General features: G+C 38.0%; 1 protein-coding gene across 1 annotated transcript in view; it reads right to left on the bottom strand.

Moving 5' to 3' along the window:
* LOC126470265 (putative transcription factor capicua) overlaps nt 1-24,855 on the bottom strand; it is a 336,823-nt gene that overhangs the window by 76,104 nt on the left and 235,864 nt on the right. The window contains 3 exon segments of the mRNA XM_050098002.1: nt 1,728-1,873; nt 9,628-9,802; nt 23,183-23,363. Of these exon segments, the coding sequence (XP_049953959.1) occupies nt 1,728-1,873; nt 9,628-9,802; nt 23,183-23,363 (502 nt within the window).

Here is a 24,855-nt window from a genome sequence, read left to right as displayed (position 1 = left end):
CACACAGTGTCTTGTTTAAAACATGTTTGTGTCAAGGAAAATAAACTACTGATTTTACATTAATAAGTAATTTGTATAATGTTGGCACTATTACTTGATTTGTGTAAAAGTCATCAATTGTCTGTTGGATTACCGATTTTGTAAAGATGTTGATAACAACAGGTTTCCTTCCAAAATTCTTAGTGCCCTTTCTTGGCGATGCCAATAAACCATATGGTTTATTTTCACATTCCTTTCTAACGCATTATATTGTGGCAAGGCTGACTTTTGTTGAAACTCCAGCACTGGGACTGGCTCTTTTTGTGTGCACTCTTTGATACATGCTGCAATTCTGTTAGAGACGACCAAATGCTCTTCACACTGCAAATATCTCTTCTTTGTATTGTGCACATTTTCTTGAGATGTAGTACATTTATCCATCATATCTGAATAACTAAGTACATCAGTAAATGTACAAACTGAACTGACAGACATTGGTAACTAAAATCACACAAACAGAAACATGATTTTTGGTGCACTTGTAGTGCAGTTACAGTGTCCTACTGGTAAAAGCCACTTCCTCCACCAAGAGCACCACTCGCTAATGAGTTTACCAACAGACTATAGTGATGCCGAAAAAATCTGATGGTGATATGGTTAAATCAATACTGGTTATGCGGAAACAACAAGTAGTGATCTTCACCATTTTCTAACAAACCACACAGTATTTCTAAGTTAAATTGGATTACAGGAGTTAACAAATATGTAAAATAATAAACATTGAAGTTTCAGCACAGCTGAGATGAAAATTTAGTATCTGCTTTTGGGTCTTTTTTTTCTAACACCTTGGAGACCTAGCCTGAGCATAGCTTGGTCCACAGCTTTGTGTTGAAAATACTGCGTCTAAGTATAGGTCTGGCTGCAATTTTCTCGACACACAATCCACCTATTTCTCGAAAACTTGACTCATTTTGTATGAGAACAATGTATGGATGTGTCACAATCTGCCCCTTGTATGGTGCTGCCTTTTATTATCAATTATCTAGAAAGGAAAAAACATTAGTGAATGCAAAAACTGCTGTTGTGTATGGCTGAGCCGATACGAAAGCACTGAAATAATTTCGCATGCGTACTCATTAGGTTTCGCAGGTTTTATGTAATTCTGCTAAAAAAAAGGCCACGTTTGTTATGTGACGAATAAATTTTGGAAGCTCAAGAGGAATAAATTGCGATATAACTCACTTTGCACTTTTCCTAGAAGGATAGTTATACTTCCTGTTATCATTAGTTTAAACTTTGTAATCTATCAAAGAACTAAAGTAAACATGAAAAATAAATCTTGAAGCTTGGCCTTTTTTTAGTATGTATTACTCTTGAAGATACATCAATTACATAAGTGCCAGTAAAGATTTAAATAATGGTATACATAGCTGGTTTCTTAAGTCCAACATTCTCCCAAGTGGCCAGTCTCTGAAGTGTTAAACTCAGATGTTAAAGATTATCATAAGATGTATATATACTCACCTAATCATTTCTGTAACCCCCCCCCCCCCCCCCGTCCCCCCCCCTCCCCTCCCACACACACACACACACACATGGCAATTACACCAGAAATACTTGACTATAAAGGTTTCCCATAAATAATATAGTAGCTGCAATTAATCTTTCAACTGGTTCAAAGAAATAAGCAATTGATATTTAACATAATTTTAGTTTATCATATGATGTACTTCTGCTTCAACTCATACCTGATTGACGCTGCTTCTTCCGGTAACTTTGAACAAAAGTGCGGGGACTTGATGGTACTGAAATTGCACTTGGTGACTGACATTCTTGAGGATTGAACTCTGGTAGTGATGAAAATTTCTTCTGAAAGTTCACTGTTTCCAGAACCCTGCAAATTAATGAAATACAAGGAAAAACCCTAAATAATTCTAAAATGCAAATAGTTTGTTAATTTCCATATTTTATTGTCACAATCTGCAGTAATTGCAGTTGTATGGATTCAGACTCAGCTTGGCTTGACGTGTGTTGACAATAAAAATTTTCACAAACTAAACTGGGGATCAGCAGTCACTGGTGCATAACTTGCACTATACTTGTTGCATTTAGCAATTTTATAGTTTTAGGAGCAAAGTAATTCAGAAACAATGGCAGAAAGCTGAATCATAAGGAAATACTGACTCCAAAAAATGAGAGAAAATGTTCTTTGTGCTTATTTGTACCCATATCAGTTGCTGTACACTCATACTTTGAAATTCTTATTTTATTTAATCCCTGATACAAAAGAAAAAAGTGAAATAAAAAGTAAAAATATTATTTTACTCTAGAGTTTTTCATTTTGTGTTATGTTTCCAGATAAAGTATTCCACTTTGGTTGTCCCATGGATTTTCTGATGGACTTTTGTTGCAATAACCCCAGTTGTCCTGTTTTTATGACTACTGTGCCATAGGCAAGCTGGTTCATTTCTTGGCCTGACGATTCGGACAGTTGCACACATGCACCAGTTATAAGGAAAAAGGCAAGGAGGAATTGCAATCCATAGCCTTAACAGTGAGTAACACAAAAGTAATAGTAGAGGGTAAAAGTAACATTATGGCAATGAGTCAAGGTTTGAGGTGCATTAAGATCAAAGAACTTCCCATGTTTTTAAAGTCTGATAGGCTGATTGAATTCATAAGTGGTACAGTAAAACAAATAAACTAACAGTTAATATAATGGTGCAAGCAGGGAAGGCACAACCAGTTAGTGGTATGTAGGCTTGACTCAACATGGAAGACAATGTGGGACCACTGAGAAGGAGAGGGAGAGGGAGACGGAGAGGGAGCACCAAAAGATTGACATATGTGCAAGTTGTTTACTAAATGGTAGATAAGTGGGAGAATAACACTTTTTAGAAAAATGTGATAACCAAACATTCAATCTGGCATGAACCATACTCTCTGATCGGAGTAGTTCGAGGCAAGTTCCTGAAGACCGAACCCAAATTGTGGAAAACTGCAGAAGCAGCCCAAGACTAAAACCCAGAACTTTTGATGATTTTACAACGGAACCAAATGGAGTTAAAACAGAACTAATGTTAATTACTGTAAATTTGAACAGAAGATCAGTCATCAGGCTGGTAATGCTTATGTCAGAATTTTTTAACATTTTTTCACTCAGTTGCTGAGAGGAAGACATTAATATCATTTTTAATCCGTGGAAGGTATAAGCAGGCTTCAGGATACAAGAAATATTCTCAAAGTGGGATTTTTAAATTAGTATTAACTGTAGAAGAGGAAGAACATGAAAAAGCAATTGTTAATAAATGGAATGAGCTGATGTTGGAGTGATGGTACTCCTTGTGATTTTTTTGCAACATACACTATGTGATCAAAAGCTGAAAATGAGTTACCAGTTCATTGTGCCCTCCATCGGTAATGCTGCAATTCAATATGGTGTTAGTCCACCCTTAGCCTTGATGACAGCTTGCACTCTCACAGGCATATCTTCAATCAGACGCTGGAAGGTTTCTTGGGAAATGACAGCCCATTCTTCAGGGAGTGCTGCACTGAGGAGAGTTATCAATGAAACTTCCTGGCAGATTAAAACTGTGTGCCCGACCGAGACTCGAACTCGGGACCTTTGCCTTTCGCGGGCAAGTGCTCTACCAACTGAGCTACCGAAGCACGACTCACGCCCGGTACTCACAGCTTTACTTCTGCCAGTACCTCGTCTCCTACCTTCCAAACTTTACAGAAGCTCTCCTGCGAACCTTGCAGAACTAGCACTCCTGAAAGAAAGGATATTGCGGAGACATGGCTTAGCCACAGCCTGGGGGATGTTTCCAGAATGAGAGAGTTATCAATGGAATGGAGAGTTATCAATGTCGGTCGGTGAGGCCTGGCATGAAGTCGGCATCCCAAAACATCCTAAAGATGTTCTATAGGTTTCAGGTCAGGAATCTGTGCAGGTCAGTCCATTACAAGGATGTTATTGTAGTGTAACCACTCTGCCACAGGCCGTGCATTATGAACAGGGGCGTGTTCATGTTGAAAGATGCAGTTGCCATCCCTGAATTGCTCTTCAACAGTTGGAAGCAAAAAGGTGCTTAAAAAATCAACGTAGGCCAGTGCTCTGATAAAGCCACGCAAAACAACAAGGGGTGCAAGCCCCCTCCATGAAAAACACGACCACACCATAACACCACCACCTCTGAATTTTACTGTTGGCACTACACATGCTGGCAGATGACATTCACCATACCCATACCCTACCATCGGACCGTCACATTGTGTACCATGAGTCATCACTCCACACAACATTTTTCCACTGTTCAACTGCCCAATGTTTACGCTTCTTACACCAAGCGAGGCATCATTTGGCATTTATTGGCATGATGTGTGGCTTATTAGCAGCCGTTCGACCATGAAATCCAAGTTTTCTCATCTCCCACCTAACTGTCATAGTACTTGCTGTGGATCCTGATGCAGTTTGGAACTCCTGTGTGATGGTCTGGATAGATGTCTGCCTATTACACATTATGACCCTCTTCAATCATCGGCGGTCTCTGCCAGTCAACAGATGAGATCAGCCTGTACGCTTTTGTGCTATATGTGTCCCTTTATGTTTCCACTTCACTATCACAGTGGAAACGGTGGACCTAGAGATGTTTAGGAGTATGGAAATTTCGCGTACAGACATATGACAAGTGACACCCAATCACCTGACCACGTTCAAAGTCATTGAATATCGCAGAGTGCCCCATTCTGCTCTCTCACGATGTCTAATGACTACCGAGTTCGCTGATATGAAGTACCTGTTAGTAGGTGGCAGCACAATGCCCCTAATAAGAAAAAAATTATGTTTTTGGGGGTATCCAGATACTTTTGATCACATAGTTTATGAAGGAGAAACACATACACTTTTATTACTGACTCAAAGCTTATTAGTGAGTACTATTATACATAAGACTGCATAGCACAAGTTGTTAAGGCACCAGTGGAGACAGTATATAGGATTTTGGAACAACTACATGAGGAAGAAGTCTGTGACATTCAAACGATGATCAGTATGACAACACAAAATCGGAAGAGAATAAAAAAGTGTACAATAGTAGTTATTATTGGCTAAGATACTAATAAGACGACTTGTGGGAACAGACTGAACCTTACAGTAGGCAAGAATGTAGTCATGGTGGATATACACCAGGCATGTGGAGAGGATAATACTACCATGAACAACCATGTGTCTTGGAGAGATGACACATCTAAGAGTAAGGCACAGCTACATTGTTTCCTCAATGAAATAAGATGAGATGAGAACAAAGTAAAATGGACAATAATTCCATACATTACCACCACTGGATGGAATTATGGAAGGAAGGAAGATAGTTTAATTACCTGGCAATAACATCATCATTACAGATTGAGCAGAAGCTCGGTTTGGAGGAGGATGAGAAGGTATATCAGTTTAAAGGAACAGTCTCACAAAGAGACCACATGACAATCAGATTTTTTGTCATTTTTTATATTTGTTGTATGTGAAATTCAGAACTCAAATATCAATAGGTCAAAGCAGTTGGACACAACTCTCAAAAAAAATACTCAAGAAAATTGACTTTGAATTTTTCTGAGAGTCTTTAATACTCCAAAGTAAAGTCAACTGCTTGACAGGCAATGTGGTTTCATGATAGAATGCTCGCATGCCATTTGGGTAGACTGGGTTCGATTCTTTCCTGATGCAAATTTTTAAACAAAGGCATATGTTCAATGGGAATTTCCATTAAGTGTAGAATACATAAAGATGGAAAAAACTCCATAGTGCTTAAGGATGGTAATAGCTGGATCGCTGGTGGAGTCTCATTTTGATCATTATATTTTTCCATTCCATTTGAATACTTATGTCATTTAAATATAAAAATTCATAAAATATATGATAATTAGCACATATAAAATTTTTATTTTCATGAAAAATACACATCATATTATTTCTGATTACATATAACATAAAAACTTAGTTTTCGTAGTAAATATAAATTCTTAATTATCTATGACGAGCATTCTACCACAGAGCCAAGCTGCATCTCCAAAAATCTGTCTTACTTCACAGTATTTAATATGCTTGGAAAACTTCAAGGTCAACTTTCTCAAGAATTTTTGAGAGTTGCATCGAACTGCTGGGAAATTGATATTTGAGTTCTGAATTTCATGTACCATAAACATAAAAAAAATACAAAAATACGATTGCCATATAGCCTCCTTGTCAGGATTTGCCTTAATCAATTTAAGGAAATCACAAGAAATCTAAATCGGGATGATCCAACAGAGATTTAGCCGCTGTCTTCCTGAAAATGGATACAGTGTTTTATCATTGTGCTACTTCACTTGGTTGTGATGAAGTTAAGACGGTCAGTGAAGATAAGGACGAAGAAAGAGAAAACCAGAATCCAATTCAATAGAAGATGTTATGTCAGAGAGGATCACCTCCATTTCAATTTACTTGGACATTTAAAAATGGTTGTTGCTCTCCCTGCTCTTTCAAAGGTGAACATGTTGGAATGCCTACAGTTCAAGTGTTTCAGGAACTCTTTTTGTCTGCCCAGCACCTGTGACCTTATAAAAAATGAATCATCAACACAGTGGAAGAAGCAGGTATCCAACTCCACCAATGGGTAGAGTGGTCTCTCCTTGGTTCCAGCTTGAGTTTGTTTGTAAAACTGTCTACTGTAAAGGAAACGTGTTAAAATCACAATGTGGTTGAACACCCATGATTTTGCAGACAAATTTCCTGTCGGTAAGCTGAAGGAGCAACTGCAGTGGCACTTTGGTAAATTGAAACACTACACAAAAGTTTATCACGATGTTAGAAACTATGGCACGGCTGTCAAGTCACTTCACAAAATTCTTAAGTTCTTGATGCAATTCACACTTCTCATTGCATGGGGCAGATAAATAACCCCAGGTCTCAAGTATATTTAACATGATCGATTTAAATAATTATCTGTTTAGTATTGGTATTTTGGTATTTCCATATTATTTTTTTGCAACAAATATGCACATGTAATTACATGACCATTTATTTACCGTATTTAGTCGAATCTAAGCCGCACTTTTTTCCGATTTTTTGTAATCCAAAAAATCGCCTGCGGCTTAGAATCGAGTGCAAAGTACCGTATTTACTCGAATCTAAGCCGCACTTTTTTTTCCGCTTTTTGTAATCCAAAAAACCGCCTGCGGCTTAGAATCCAGTGCAAAGCAAGCGGAAGTTCTGAAAAATGTTGGTAGGTGCCGCCACAACTAACTTCTGCCATCGAATATATGTAACGCTACACAGGCATGCTTTGTAGGCACAAAGATAAATACTGGCGCCAAAACCTCTGCGTTAGTAAATAAATTAAAAAAAAAGGTGGAAGACTAGATTTTTTTTCTCTTTCCCGAGTTTCGACCACTGCATATTCATACATTATCCAACGAAGTAAATACAAATTCCGTATTGTTCATCTTCGAATGTAGCAGAATTTCAATGTAGTACGAAAATCCGACTGGCAAGACTGTTTGGGATATTTGTCAATGTGGCAAACTCTACGTTCTGAATTTTTTCCTACCTGTGAGAAGAGATGGTTGCTAATAGGAACCTGATGAAATATGAATCACATGCAGTATTCTCTTCACCATAAGAATAATACGAATATAAACATTTTGCCATGTATTCTTTTGTGTTTGCTGCTATCTCATTTAAATCCTGTATACCTAATAAACTACGAAACTAGAGTGAGACAACAGCAAACGCGGAAGAATATACATATCGTGTCATGTTTATATTCGTATTATTCTTATGCCTAATAGTGATACAGTCAGAAATGAAGCACGGCAACTGACTAGATTTTTAAATCTAAGATGACTCTAATTTCTGTGCAGAATTTGATGTACTAAAGAAGCGGCTGCAAAGATTTTCAAACGGAGAAAAATTTTCGCCTAACTCTCGTTCAGAACATGTTCTATCAAACGCAGTCTATTATTTGGTTCTTGTTGATCATTATCAAAGAAAGCAGCTGTGAAAATAACAACAAATAGCAGTCTATTGCCATTTTTTCGCTAATGAGACGATTCCTCTCTCTTTTTTTTTTTCTTTTTAAATTTTAAGCGGTGGTAGCGCGCACAAAAGCAAGCCATGCCGCGAGCGGTGACAGGCCATGAACACGAACTATCAGAATGCGACGAACAATGCATGACGCAGTACAGTAATGCATTTTCAGCTTAGAGTGACGTAAACACCTACAACAAAGAAAACGGCACTTATCAGATCAAAGCAAAATGAGCAATCGATTCAAACCAGGCGAAGCACGTGAAAAAGGAAGAGTATCCGTATAAATACGGACGGAGCGCCTGGCGCATAGCAATGGCTACCTGGTAAAGCTTAACTGCTAAGCTTACGACTCCAACCAAACTACTGTAATGGTATCGTCATTCATTGGACCTAAATTGTGTCTCATATTACAATGGACAAACTTTGTTTCGATTTGGAGGTGCGGCCTAAAACTTCTCTCTCCCCTTGAATTTCGAGTCTCAAATTTCTGGTGCGGCTTAGATTCGGGAAATTTTTTTTCCCTTTATTTCGTGTCTCATTTTTCAGGTGCGGCTTAGATTCGAGTAAATACGGTACTTAGGACATTAGTAAACACATTTGAAACACTTTTCAAGAGAACAAATGAATTAAATGGTTATATTATGTGCTTAGCTGTTTTTTACAAGAATCTATGATAATATGCTGATTTAAGATTTTTTATTTATATTACTATTATCACAGAGGTTTATTTATTAATTTCTTCCATTCTTATGAAGTCTGTAAAAGTGTAGAGTTGTTAGGAGTTTAGGATATGATTTGGTGTGAATGAGGGGGTCTGCTATTTTGAGATTTAATTTCACATTTTGTGAATGCTTACTTTTAACTTCCAAGATTTTTTTTTTTTTTTTCCCCCGAAGAGTTGCTGAAGAATAGTAAACTGTTGGTCACAGAGAAAAATGTGTGTGTGTGTGTGTGAGAGAGAGAGAGAGAGAGAGAGAGAGAGAGAGAGAGAGAGAGAGAGAGAGAGGGAGAGAGAGAGAGGGAGGGAGGGAGGGGGGGGGGGGTAAGCTGCATAAGATTGCATGCATAACTGAATGATAAGTACAAAAAACTAATTATTAATATGTGATCACAATATAGGGAAATTGGTTCTTCTGGTATGGAAGTTGGTTATAAAATCCGCAAAGTGGTAATGACTTCGTGACTGTTGCTAAATATTAATAAACCATAAAATCAGAATTATCTTTAATCCATTTTAATGTATTAATTATCTTTTAGTGTATTAATTATCTTTAATCCCTTTTAACATACGAAAACTTATCATTTAACATTAATCAGGTGAAGGAAATTTATGTATGGTATCAAACAGTGGTTACAGGAGAAAGCATGGGGAATAGTAATTAATAATCTGAGCAAAGTGTAACATTCAAAGTACTAATGGAGGATAAGAGTACTGTTACAATTATCAGCAGATGAGCGGACAACATTACAAACACCAAGTTGGGTCAACTCACATTACAGCTATTGTTAATCCACCGAATAAAGGAACACCGAGAACATGGAAAAGAACATACTGAAATATATATTTCAAAACTTCTTACCTATCCATTCCATCCTCAACATTTTTCTTGAAAAAGCTCTTTTTGGTTGATGGCGATGAAGGGATTGTCTGCTGTTGAGGCAGCATGGTTTCTGAAGATGAGACTTCTTCAGAGGCTGATGCTTGGCTGACAACTACACTGTCTGCTACATTGCTAATGATGCATGTGGAGACAGCTGAAAAAAGCATAAATCAGATGAGAATACAACACTGTATCAGCTAATACTTATTGTACTGCTGAAACTTTACAAAGATATCAAAACTGCTCTGAAATGTACAGAACTATAGTTCAAGAATGTGCTCATATTAAAGCTGTGACACGCCTCCATTGTCTTACTCTACAGAGTACTCTGTTACTGCCCACAGTAGAGCTGATATGAAAGTAATTGCGAGTTCTGAATTTTTATTGTTTTAATAAGTGTCTCAAAGTAGTATTGCTTAGCATTTGGAAAGTCTCCTTCATGCAAGAAATTCTCTTGGTCATGAAATGCAATCTGGGCAGCCAGGAACAGCTGCCACCATTGTAAATTCACTGTTTGGAGGATGACAGAACAGCATGCCCATTACACCTACCAGAACATCAAGAATATTCTCAATAGTAGATGTGTGTAACACCTTAAATGGAAGTCTTCAAGTCAGCAATGTTAGAAACCACATCATCTAACTCAGGAGCAGTTGGTTAAGAATTTGAGTTGCTGTCATAAGATATTACATAGGTTTAACCACAGCAAGTTAAAATCAGTATCCGATAGTGTACTTATGGATGTAACTTGATGGTTCTAATTTGACTCAGAGATAAAGCGTACTTATATGTCTGGACACTCACCGATACTGTTTGTCTAATAAAAGTGAAGACAGAGAGCCTGATGGGAAAACAAATGGCGTGCATTATTTACTGCTAATGGAAAAAACAATATTATCACATTTGAACATAGGACTTTAATCACACCCTCAGATGCTAGAGTACATCTATTCAAAAAAGCAGATAAAAATTCACTTGACGCCTTCCTGAGAGACAATCTCTACTCCTTCCAAATTCACAATATAAGTGTAGACCAAATGTGACTTGAATTCCAAGAAATAGTATCAGCAGCAGTTGAGAGATTTATACCAAATAAATTAACAAACGATGGAAATGATCCTCCTTGGTACACAAAACGGGCCAGAACACTGTTGCGGAAACAACGAAACAAACATGCCAAATTTACACAGATGCAAAATCCCCAAGATTGGTGACCTTTTACAGAAGCTCAAAATTAAGTGTGGACTTCAATGTGAGATTCTTACAATAGTTTCCACAATGAAACTTTGTCTCAAAACCTGGCAGAAAATCCACAGAGATTCTGGTCATATGTGAAGCATCCTAGTGGAAAGACACAATCAATGCCTTCTCTGCGTGATGGCAATGGAGATACTATCAAAGACAGTGCTGCCAAAGCAGAATGACTACACATCGCTTTCTGAAATGGCTTCACAAAAGAAGACAAAGAAAATACTCCAGAATTTGAACTAAGAGCAGCTGCCAACATGAGTAACGTAGAAGTAAATATCCTCGTAGTAGTGAAGCAACTTAAATCACTTAATAAAAGCAAGCCTTTTGGTCCAGACTGTATACCAATTAGGGTCCTTTCAGAGTATGCTGGCGCAATAGCTCCATATTTAACAATCATATACAACCGTTCGCTTGGCAAAAGATCCATACCCAAAGACTGGAAACTTACACAGGTCACACCAATATTCACAAAAGGTCGTAGGAGTAATCCACTAAATTACAGGCCCATATCACTAACGTTGATATGCAGCAGGATTTTGGAACATATATTGTCTTTGAACATCATGAATTACCTTGAAGTGTCTATTGACACACAGTCAACATGGATTTAAAAAACATCGTTCTTGTGAAACACATCTAACTCTTTACTCGCATGAAGTGTTGAGTGCTATTGACAAGGGATTTCAGATTGATTACATACTTCTGGATTTCCGGAAGGCTTTTGACACTGTACCACACAAGCGGCTTGTGGTTAAATTGCGTGCTTATGGAATATCATCTCAGTTATGTGACTGGATTCATGATTTCCTGTCTGTCAGAGAGGTCACAGTTCGTTGTAAGTGACGGAAAGTCATTGAGTAAAACAGAAATGATTTCTAGTGTTCCCCAAGGTAGTGTTATAGGCCCTTTGCTGTTCCGTATCTATATAAATGATTTGGGTGACAATCTGAGCAGCCATCTTACATTGCTTGCAGATGACGCTGTTGTTTATTGTCTAGTAAAGTCATCAGAAGATCAAAACAAATTGCATAATGATTTAGAAAAGACATCTGTATGGTGAAAAAATTGGCAATTGACCCTAAATAACAAAAAAGTATGAGGTCATCCACATGAGTACTAAAAGGAATCCATTAAACTTTGGTTTCATGATAAATCATTCAAATCTAAAGCCCATAAATTAAACTAAATACCTAGGAATTACAATTACCAACAACTTAAATTGGAAGGAGCACACAGAAAATGTTGTGGGGAAGGCTAAACAAAGACTGTGTTTTATTGGCAGGACACTTAAAAAATGCAGCAGATCTACTAAGGAGACTGCCTACACTATGCTTGTCCGTCCTCTTTTAGAATACTGCTGAGTGGTATGGTATCCTTGCCACATAGGATTGACGGAGTAAATCGGAAAAGTTCATAGAAGGGCAGCAGGTTTCATATTATCACAAAATAGAGAAGAGAGAGTTACAGAAATAATACAGGATTTTGGGTGGACATAATTAAAACAAAGGCATTTTTTGCTGCGGTGGAATCTTCTCACAAAATTCCAATCACCAACTTTCTTGTCTAAATGCGAAAATATGGTTTTGACACTGACCTACATCGGGAGAAATGATCACCATGACAAAATAAGGGAAATCAGAGCTCGTACGGAAAAATATGTGAGTTCGTTCTTTCCGCATGCTATATGAGATTGAGAATTGTGTAGGTGGTTCGATGAACCCTCCGCTGGGCACTTAAATGTGATTTGCAGACTATCCATGTAAATGTAGATGTAGGGTTTGAAAGAATCAGAGGGTTTCAAAGAGACTCAGATGCAGCAGCCATAGACGGATTTGCATATGATTTTATTTTAATATAATAACATGCCTGCTCACAGGACGACCAGAATGCAAACAAGCGTTGATGGTTCATGTATTTATAGAATCACATTATACTTCTAACTTGGTTCTACACGATTTTTCTCTCTTCCCAAAACCACGAGTGTTAATTAGTGTACTCGTAAATAGCTCCACCTACCTACGAAGTACTTCTCAAGTCACTCACACAAATGGATACTGTGCGACCATCATTAAATAGTTTGAAACAATCCTTCAGTGTATATAACTTCATGGTTGGCTACTATGGGAAAATATGAAGCAGAAATTTTCAAATCTACTCAGAACATTCAGAGATTCCCTTTCTCATCACAAAGCGAAGCTCATAAAATTTTCTGCTAAAAACAATTTAAGGTGCAACATGTTTCAGCCTCAAATTTCCAGGCATTCCCAAAGAACACAGTTCGCTTAACAATTCAAATCAGTCTGCAGAGATTCTAGAAGATGCGAAGATCACGGACAAGCAATTAGGGAATAAAAACACCTCTGAAGTTTTTATGAAAGTAAAAGGTTTTGATTTAGACTGAGCATTTCATTTTCTGTTCTTAAGATTATTTTTGCCAACACCTTTCTCCTGTGACAAGGCTACAGGCGAGACAAGCTAAACAATTGCAGCTCAGAATAGTAGCATTCTTTTTTAATTGACAGCTTATGTATCCCCTGCCATGGACTTCACAGTGGGTTGCTGAGTATAGACATAGATGTAGATGTAGACTTTCTATCATACTCTTTTAATTGTGTGTCAGTGATCCCTAATGGGTCACCAGTACCACTGAGAGATTTGTTTTTAGGGTTGTGAAGATGTTTTCAGGAACAGCTAGGGGTCTGCACAGACAACTCAAGAAGAGCCCCACTTTTCTGGGTAAGCCTTATACAACTGACAAGGGGACCAAACCTACTCATTATCACCAATTTCCTCCAAATTTACTGTATTTGCAGAACTTGGCCAGAAATGAAAGTGAAAGAAGTGGGAGTTCTAAATGACTGAAAATTTAGAAAAAACTACACTTTTGGATCAAGTCAGGTGAGGCACGAGTCAGTTATGTTAGATAGGTTTCCAAGTAGTGGTTGACAATGCAACTACTTGTATAATCTGTTCACCGTAAGAATAAACCCGATGTAAACAAACAATGATGGTCAGAAGCCGTAGCACACATACACTGGTGGTGTCATGCTCTTGGAAGTAGGTCCTATTTATGTATTAGATAAGTTACGTTAAATGAAACTCTAAGATATTCAAATGTATTAACAGCCATCAATGTTTTTCTTAATCACGCTTTAGTTACGTAGTTTTTATTTAAAAAAAATTGTGTACAGTCACAGCCTCTGCAGCGTTGTGCTCTGATTGTCGTGCTGTTAATGCACAGTATGAAAATGGCTGAGGCTGCTTTCCGTTCCGTAGTGAAACACGCATGTGAAATATGGTTAAAAAGTGCCAAGAAATAGGCTGTTCTTAATTTTTTTCATAAATTTAGAGAGATAATCAGCTCTGAAATTTTCCCAGCCACTGTATGTAGTTGATACATAATCCAACACCGTATATGTAGTGCAGTCGGCTGCTTAATGAAATGTAAACTAAATACAGTTCATAGTTTGTTGGTTCAATTCTCCCCAGTATAATTAGTTTTTTTTTCCTCATTCAATTTGAAATACCTACATCTCATAATTATAAATCATCATCATTTTTATGAATAATGTAAGTCTTCTTGTTTCGAATTACATATTGGATGGGAAATTCCTGTTTTAATTTCAAATACAAATTCTTAATTATAGATGTTTTATGAAAGACTATTCATAAAAGTTGCTTAAATTAAGAAAAGTAACAATTTATTTTTTAAGGCAAAAATGAAAAACCAAAGACTTTATTTGGACTATGTCCATTGTTTTATACCACAGAGGTAGATAAATATTGTAGAAACATGAAAAACAATCATTTTCACAGCATCGAGCACATCATACAAATGCTGCATTTTTACATTTGCTACTGTACCATTACAATATGAACCCAACAGAACTGATCTGGAGCCAGGTTACGGGATTTAGCTTGAGAAGTCACAAGACTGTTAAGCTGCCAGATGTACTGAAACTAATGCACACAGCTTTTTCACATGTCGCTGGCAAACGGTGGCTGGATATAGAGAAGCTCATCATAAAAGAAGAAGAAAAAATGCAGTGCCTGAAACAGGGTTGTAGCCTCTCCACCCGATGTTATTCAATCTGTATATTGAGCAAGCAGTAAAGGAAACAAAAGAAAAATTTGGAGTAGGTATTAAAATCCATGGAGAAGAAATAAAAACTTTGAGGTTCACCGATGACATTGTAATTCTGTCAGAGACAGCAAAGGACTTGTAAGAGCATTTGAATGGAATGGACAGTATCTTGAAAGGAGGATATAAGATGAACATCAAGAAAAGCAAAACAAGGATAATGGAATGTAGTCAAATTAAGTCGGGTGATGCTGAGGGAATTAGATTAGGAAATGAGACAAAGTAGTAAATGAGTTTTGCTATTTGGGGAGCAAAATAACTGATGATGGTCAAAGTACAGAGGATATAAAATGTAGACTGGCAATGGCAAGGAAAGCGTTTCTGAAGAAGAGAAATGTGTTAACATTGAGTATAGAATTAAGTGTCAGGAAGTCTTTTGTATGGAGTGTAGCCATGTATGGAAGTGAAACATGGACGATAAATAGTTTGCACAAGAAGAGAATAGAAGCTTTCGAAATGTGGTGCTACAGAAGAATGCTGAAGATTAGATGGGTAGATCACATAACTAATGAGGAGGTATTGAATAGAATTGGGGAGAAGAGGAGTTTGTGGCATAACTTGACGAGAAGAAGGGACCTGTTGGTACGACATGCTCTGAGGCATCAAGGGATCACAAATTTAGCATTGGAGAGCAGCGTGGAGAGTAAAAATCGTAGAGGGAGACCAAGAGATGAATACATTAAGCAGATTCAGAAGGATGTAGGTTGCAGTAAGTACTGGGCGATGATGGAAGTTTGCACAGGATAGAGTAGCATGGAGAGCTGCATCAAACCAGTCTCAGGACTGAAGACCACAACAACAAACAAACAACAGTTGGCTTCAAGGATTCTGTTGTTGATGGGCTCGTTATCAACACAGCAGTGTCACTTCCAGAACTGAAAAATGTATTTCTGAGATTCGGATAAGGAAGGAACTAAGAGATAACCAGATGACTGACTGTAGTTAATACCCTCAGTGGCTTCAGTATTCGACAGTACAGTGAAATCCCTACAGTATGCTTTCGCATTATAAACAGCTTGCTCAGAAAAATTACGCTATGTTTAAGTTAGAAATTTTCATCACTCTTGTTTGTAATTAGAATACTATGTCAGGTGAGAAGAAGTGCATTTTATGCTTTCCGTCTGGTCACCTAAGAAGCACGCGGTAGTGCTGTAATTTCTCCAAATATTATTTCATTCTGTTTAAAAATTAAATAACATTCAAAGCTATATTATTCCTTTGCTTGTCTCTTTTTATGTCTGAACTGCAACTGCTCACATCACTGCACGTTAGTAGGACTGCTGGCTGGCCAGTGCTGTTCAATTTTAATGCGCCGGGTAAAGCTGTTGTTCCACATTATTGCTCAGTCTATGTGCACGTAACACAGCATAAAATGTATCCTTATGATCGTACTTGACATTACTGGTCACAGTTTGGCTTCTGCTCCACGTGAAAAGAAGTCCAATGAGATTCAAGCAAACGTGGAAGAATATATGGCGTAATGTTTACATCAGTTTATTCTTATGATGAACAGAGTATAAATACAATATACTGAACATTACTTTGATTTATTTGCAGTGTAACATAAAACTGTAAAGAAAAGGTTCCACATAGGGACTCGACCCAATGACCCTTGTATTACCAGTACTCTTTCTGTTTTGCCAACCACTGCCTCTAAACTATGGCAATATAAATGGTACATGGCTCATCAACCTGTGCCAAAAATAGTATTTTTTCTATATGTTTGGCCATCTGGAGCTTCCGCTTATTTCATTTTCATTTCTGACCAAGCTCTACATATACCACAAATTTGGACAAGACTGGTGATGATGAGTAGGTGCAGTCCCCTTGTGAGGTGCAGTAGGTTGCCTGCTAATGACTGTTTTGTCTCAACAGCCATCAATGCCACCTGCAACTGCACACTTCGAGTCAGTCAGTCATTCAGTCAGTCAGTCAGTCTGTCTCAGTCTCTCTCTCTCTCTCTCTCTCTCTCTCTCTCTCTATTTTTCAAGATAGGTTTGGAAGTTTGTACCATCCTAGCAAGCCAGGGCTTTTTAAGAGAGGTTTGGAGGTTTGCACCATCCTAGCAAGCCAGGGAGTTAAGCCAAGGCCACTGATATCCAAAACACACGATGTTGAATTGTCATGTTCCATAGTAGTCACTAAGGTATGCCCGAAGATTACAATAACAGAGACTATGGGCAGTGACTAGCCCACAGATTGAAATCCCCATGTTTGCTATGCCCATACTCGGCCATCACTGGCCGAATCTCTGGGTGATTATATGAGACTGTCAGAGATTAGTCTTGCAGCACTGAAAGGGAAATAGTACCTTAAAAGCTGAAGACGAACTACATGCTCAAAAATAGTTGTAAGCCCTGTGGGGGAACCATTCTTTGGAAGTCACAGACTTTATATCACAAGAAGAATGAAGCTTCCAGCTTATCCTATTTAATTAGCTTATTACAAAAGGTGGAGGAAAGTTGTGTTGTTCCTTGGCGGTTTCAGCTGGTTGCTACTTATTTGATATATGCACAATAAATTCACTGGTTATAGAAAAATTAGATAAAGGCTATAACGTGATTGAAAACAAAACTACTACAAAAACAGGAATATGTTGTTTACACAACAGTGCTGCACCCAAACACCAAACAAAAAACAACAGTGCTACAATCCCCTTGCACCATCTGCACATAGCACACAACTGCACATTTAAAAGTAACACAGCAGCTGCTGATGTGAAGGTGGGAGAGGAAAAGGAATCACTTACTGAATAAATTATAGTGGAGGGTCACTGGTATATCAGTAGCTAAAACTTTAGAGGGGGGGAGTTTCAAAAAAATGGTTTAAATGGCTCTGAGCACTATGGGACTTAACTTATAAGGTCATCAGTCCCCTAGAACTTAGAACCACTTAAAGCTAACTAACTTAAGGACATCACACACATCCATGCCCGAGGCAGGATTCGAACCTGCGACCGTAGCGGTCGCGCAGTTCCAGATTGTAGCGCCTAGAATCACTCGGCCACTCTGGCCAGGTGGAGGGGAGGGGGGGGGGGGGGGGGGCCCTCAGATAGTTAAACTATCAGCTTTCTATTATTCATAGATCAAGACAACGATTTGTAAATAGAAGGTAAACATCCTTCATAAGCCCCCATGCACTGAAATCTTGCACAATCAGATAGAGACACAAAGAGAGCCTGTAATGGGGCCCCCACATATCCAATCCAATGCTCAGGAAACGCCTCATGGAGAAATGTGGTGCCACCATCAGTCAAGAGTTACAGCACATGCTGCTAATCCATATCTGCAGCTATACTCATACGACAACTGGACTCTGACACTAGGTGCCAATCGTCACTAGGGTTATATTACCAAGTTCTGCTGCAGAAGGCTTCATGAGCACAGCACGTGTGTAATATAACCACACATGTATCTCTCACTATTTGCAAAAGAAGGGACAGTTTGCATTGTGTGTGACAACATACAAAAGGGACTAAATATCAATGAAAGACATTTCTTTGCACATATGAGTTCCAATTTACATTACAAAATGAAACACACAAAATTTGGTCACTTACTGAAATGTGTACATTCCAACTTCTGCGACAGAGATGCCTTCATATACTTTCGTGGATGCACACACTGCATGTATTTCTAAACAGAACTCTGACTTCAATCACTATTCATCTACACAGGACTCATCTCAAAGACATCTATTGGCCATTAATTGGGGCACTAATAACTGTTCAGCACTTTTGCGATGCCCTTGGGAGTTACTTGCACTACTCCTTCATAAACTCAGATCACCCTCTGAGAGAAGCTCTGTATCAAATGGACCTTCACTTCTTCAGGAGCTAATTGGCATCATTGTCAGCAGCATCACACATCACTGTACATGTAGCATTGCTTCTCCAGGTACTTACACTCAGTTTTGACATTACCTGTCATATTACAAACTGACATATCCAGTTCGTAAATTTTGAACGTGTTCCTGGTTTTAACATAAATCTGTGTGTCAAACCATATCTTCATAGTTTTTTTAAATTCTGTGACATGTGACTGGCTTTCTGGCTACATTTCATCACAGGCAGCATACAATATATTAGGACTGATACTATTTTTGTGATGGAAAGAGTGCATTACTGCAGTCATTACTAGGAATTACACAAAAATACCTGTTTTTAGCTCACTCAACACACACAATGTTCTTAACTTCCCAACTGGTGAATAAGGACTGGCGAGGAACTCCTCCTCAGATAACCGTTTCCCTCTGTTCATTTTACTTTCCTGAGGAAGAGAACACACCTAATGCTGCTGGGAGTTTCCAGATATTAGTAGCGGTAAATTATATCTCAATGTTGATGTGTTTCCAGATTCAGCAGAGGGGGTAAGTTACTCTAGCATGCTGTGGATATTCAAAGCCAACAAGTGTTTTTATTTCGGTCTCTTACAAAAGGCACGCACCTAAGTTAAATCGACACATTCCATATGATGATGTCTGTTGTGAATATAGTCTATGTAAAATATGCCTATCTATGAAGGCAGGCGGAACATTTCTGACGGGTGGCTGAATTCAAACAAGACTACTTTTCTCGTAGGTCATTCACATTGAGGATGTCCTAAATGTCCAACTAAAAATGAAAATTTTTAGTAACTTTTGCCCATGTATTTTTTAATCTGGTTTGTGTAGAAGAGTTACACTTTATTTAATTGTTATAGTTTTACCTCTATGCAATATAATCCCTAAGAAGAACCAACTTTTTACATAACAGAAAATGCTGTCTATAACCTTGATGGCAGATGAAATTGACATTGCTGGTTTTGGGATGAGGTATCCATTTTCCAACCACTGCACTGATCACTATTTCAATTCTGGCACAAAATAGTAGACCCACACATTATTCGCGAGTCAAATTGGTGCAGAAAATCAATCTGATTCTTTTTAAAAACAGTCCAAGCACTGCTTACATATTTATTTTCCTTTGTTTTTCAATAGCATTCAACATTATGGTATCCATCTTCAGCAAAGACTTTTCATACCAAATTTTTAATTTAAACTGTGAGATACACTTCTCTCTGAAAATAATCAAATCCAATCAGATACGTCTACGGCATCGGATAGTTTTCACTGACCTATACTACATTGAACACTTTTTCAATGTTTCATGTGTGGTTACAATTTTGCATTGTCCTCCTCATCACCAAATGTCGTACTGGCATATTTAAATTCAGACGCAACTTTTTTAATGACCAGACACCTTACAAACTTCATCACTTTGAAACAAAAATACTTTAAAAATTCCATACAAACAAAACTATTCTGCATATCAAGCTGAAGTCTGATTCATGTTATTGTCCAACATGTGTCAATGCAACAAAAACGTACTTTCATTGATATCAACACCACATTACTGCCAGACTGATATATTTTGTATTTATCCAAAATTAAGCAAGTACAAAATGACAAACAGCAGCTCCTTAATATAACCAATGAAACAAAAGCTTTTTTCCAAATTTTCATTTTTCCTACTAATTTTCCTCTTTATTGACCTTTGTGGAAGCACAAGTAGTTTCTATTATAGCATCTTATCTACGATTGTGTCATGACTAATACACTATAACGATTTGGTGATAAAATTCATTTTTCGTTACAACAGAAGTTGAGAGCGTTTTTGTCATGCAATTACTATGTCTTCAATAGTAAATTTTGGAAGGGTTAACCAAGGGCAAAATAACATAATACACAGAAATACAAGGCTCACCATTAAACAAGAAGAAAGAATGCCCATTAATTTGTTTGAACAAGCAGTCAAGATCAACAACAGCATTAATTTCACATACAGAGAAAACAAATCTACACTGATATCTCTACACACAATAAATCTCACCAACTAGGCCAGTGTTGCAGAGAGCATTTACTTTATCACATACGGAGAATACTGTCAATAAGGAATTAATAAAAATTTCAATTTTTTTTTTTGGGGGGGGGGGGGGTTTAAACAATGATTAGAGAGAAAAACTGATGGATAAGCTAACTAAAACACTCACAATATGTAAGTTTATGTAAGAGGAGATATGTAAAAATTTCTCTTTGCACAAAACAACAAGATATGGCTCACAACAAAAGATAGCTTGAGCAATAGATTAATATAGGGGTTGCCTTACATTTACAGATGGAGCTTTGTCAACTGAGGTCATGTACAGAGATACTATTTTGAATAATTCGAAAGGACTAGAGGGGGCAGTGATACCAGCCTGGCAGAGAACTATGACAAATGTGGGTACCTTGGCTTTTTATGAACATCTACCAAGTTGACACTACTATTTGCCCGAGTTCATTTGTAGCTGAAACTGAAATTCGACAAATATTCAACAGTGGTGTACATTTCTGCAGGGGACAGTAAAAGTCTAGATAATAGTGGCCAGTGGAGTAATTATGTATTTTATGCAGCAATGTTGTCATCACTCACTGTGAGGTATGATGGGAAAGAAAGGGAGCGTGTTATCTGCCGATTATACGTAGCCAACGAGAGATCAGTGGGCAGGCAACACATTTGGTAGCACGAGACAAATGAATATTGTCACATTCTCATGTCAATTTACATGCAAAATCCGCTACATATTCACACATGAACTGATGAGAAAATTTTGCACATTAACAAACAACCCAGAAGCCTGACACAGCATCCAGCACCTCCTCAATGCATTAGGTCCACTCCTGTCACACAAACATGTCTCTCACCTCACACTGTCCCCCCCCCCCCGCCCCCCCACACACACACACACATTTTCCTGCTACCCAAGCTCCAGAAACTCCACTCCAAAAGTCTTTCTACTGGTTGTTCCGTTGTGGCCAATTATGAGATCCTTTTCCTTTGTTGAAGAATTTCTGTAACCTAATGCCCACAGTCTTCCTTCCTACATCAAAGACCAATCACTTCCTACAGTCACCTCTCCACAGTTTCTTTATTATTACCACTAGCCTCCTTGCTCCTCATGCTGAACACTACTACATCAACATCCTTTGTCTTTGAACAATACCTTTTCCAGTATCCTCCAGATTCCAAAGCAATTACCTCCTCCTTAATACTTTTCACCAATTTTGTTTCAGTCCATAATTATTTTTCCTTAGAAAACCAAATCTATAAATAAATAAGTGGAACTACCATTGGTTTCCCCACAGCACCTTCCTATGCCAAATTTTTTATGGGGCATTTAGAGGAATCTTTCCTATCCACTAAACAGCTAAATTCCTTATCCTGTTTGGATTCAGTTTCAGCATCTTCATAAGCTTTTCTTCAGAGCATCAACATCTAAAACCTGCTGCTTCCCAACTCAACAATGTACCTTCCTCAATGTAGAACTCCACCTCTCTGTCCTACACAAAAATCTTTTTTCATATCAAATGTACTATCCAGCATGTTGACATCTGTCAACTGTTAACTTTAAAAAGTTAAGCCATGTTTAAAACTTTAAAAATTATCTCCCACAGAGCCCTGGTATCTGCAGGGGCTGTACCTGCAATCTGAAGCAGAATCAGCCAAATCTTAGCAAGAGCCTATACATATAGACAATATCTTCACAGATACCCTTGCCATCTCTCTCTGAGACAGCAACAAACACATTGCAGTTAATTAATGATCAGCACTGCTCTCATCATCCAATATCACAAAGGCTTTGGAAAGCTAAACTACATCCTTTACAAGGGCTTTGGCTACTATGTCCAGAGATATGAGATCGTATACCTAAATTTCTATCCTCATCTGCCTAATTTATTTTCTGTAATCTAGTCAACCTACATGGTATTATATATCAGCTTTGGTCCCAGTCATTTCTCTGAGGCGGAGCCAAGCGCAAGACCTGCCTCCCGCACACACCTACCACCTCCTACAATAGTCCAGTTACAGAAATGTCCCAACATATAAAAGGTGAAGCCATATGTGAAAGCATCCATGTTATATGCCTCATGATGATCTTTCTCTCTCTCTTTTTATTTATACTATACTACTCATCATGTTTACACCAGTCTTCTGTTCTTTTCTACTGAAATAGTACTCTGAGTTCTAATGTAAGAAATAGCAAGCGCAACTTGCAGAAGCAATAGCATGACAATATCAATAAACAAAATAATACCATGCCTGATCTTCCAGAATGCACTCACCCATTGATTGCCTTCGCTGCAGAGGTGCTCGACCCAGCTGAGCAGGAGTTGGTGCTAAAATAAAAGTTGACCGCTCCTCACTGTTGTGTTCTCCTACAGATGCAGATATCATCAGAGGCTCTACCATTCCATATGCATCAGCAGAAGATGTCCGAGCTGACGTGCCAGTATTTTCAATATTCTGGAAGTAACAAACAGTAAGAAATAAACATCTTTTCAAATAAAATTATATTATAAAATTATATTATCTATACATGTGAACATATGGTTGCATCTGAGATGATGTCATCCAGTGACCAAATTTCAGCTCATATTTCTGGTCATACTGTACATGCACAACATCAAATTCATTATGAATTTATAACATTTCGTATGCTTTACCGAGCCGAGACCTATGCTAATTTTTAGAAACTTTTTGAGAGACGCAGTATGTTACTCAATTTAAAAAAAAGGGTAGCTATGTGTGACACAATGGAAATATTACTATGTAAACTTAGTACCATATAAAGATAAAACTGTCATCAACCCATGGGTTGGTTTGAGCACCACAAGGCTGTAATAGGCACAGTCGTGTTGGAGGTGGTATGCCTCCCTCTGAGTTGACTTACCCAGTCAGTTTAATGTGGATTCCAAAGTACACTGCAACTCAGCATTTTTACATAAACAAACTATGCCACACGTGAAAGCACTGACACACAAAATTCCTAAGACTGACTGGAGATCAAACCCTAGACTTTTGGATCTGTAGTCTTTCACTTCCACCAATGAGTCACTGAGATGCACAAGTAGCATATATCATACGTTATATATAAGTAACTGTATACAATAATCCTCTATGCCTTGCAACAAAAATGTTCAAATGTGTGTGAAATCTTATGGGACTTAACTGCTAAGATCATCAGTCCCTAAGCTTACACACTACTTAACCTAAATTATCCTAATGACAAACACACACACTCATGCCCAAGGGAGGACTCGAACCTCCGCCGGGACCTGCCGCACAGTCCATGACTGCAGCAACTTAGACCACTCGGCTAATCCCGTGTGGCTATGCCTTGCAACATGTAATATAAAGTTTACAACTAATGTTAACTTTTCACGAAAACCAGGTTATCATTTGCAAGCCAAAACTGGGGATCACAATGGGTCACACATGGCAGGCATGCTAAACCATACTAATTTTTGTCAAACTACAACAAACTCATTGGTGTTATATTTTTGATATAAAGACTTCTTTTTATATTGCTGATTTGTATTAGCTTCCTCATTTCAATCACTGTCAGTGCAGAAAATGAGCACAAACCAAACAATGACACACAAACAGAGAGAAATGCAGAGGAGCCACTGTTCTTCTCTGGAGCAGTATTAACGAAAATCTACCTGTTCAACCTGAAATCAGTCTGGATGAAGAATACATTAGCGAAACACAGGACCCCATAGAAAAATTGTTACAAATTTCGTATGACTGCAATGATTACACCAGACGTAGGGTCCAGGAATGTGAATTCCAACCATCATTCAACAGAGCATCCACATGAAGAGGCACTGGTACCCAAACTCTTTCGTTATATAGATTTCTTGAGCAGATATGAGATTATTTTATCTAAACTAATAAAGTGGAGAACATTTCAATCTACATGGCAGTGTCTGAGCTGAATATCAGCTGATTGGAA

The sequence above is a fragment of the Schistocerca serialis genome, chromosome 3, assembly GCF_023864345.2.
Source record: "Schistocerca serialis cubense isolate TAMUIC-IGC-003099 chromosome 3, iqSchSeri2.2, whole genome shotgun sequence".
Lineage (NCBI taxonomy): Eukaryota > Metazoa > Arthropoda > Insecta > Orthoptera > Acrididae > Schistocerca > Schistocerca serialis.
This window is presented reverse-complemented; position numbering and strand designations above follow the sequence as displayed.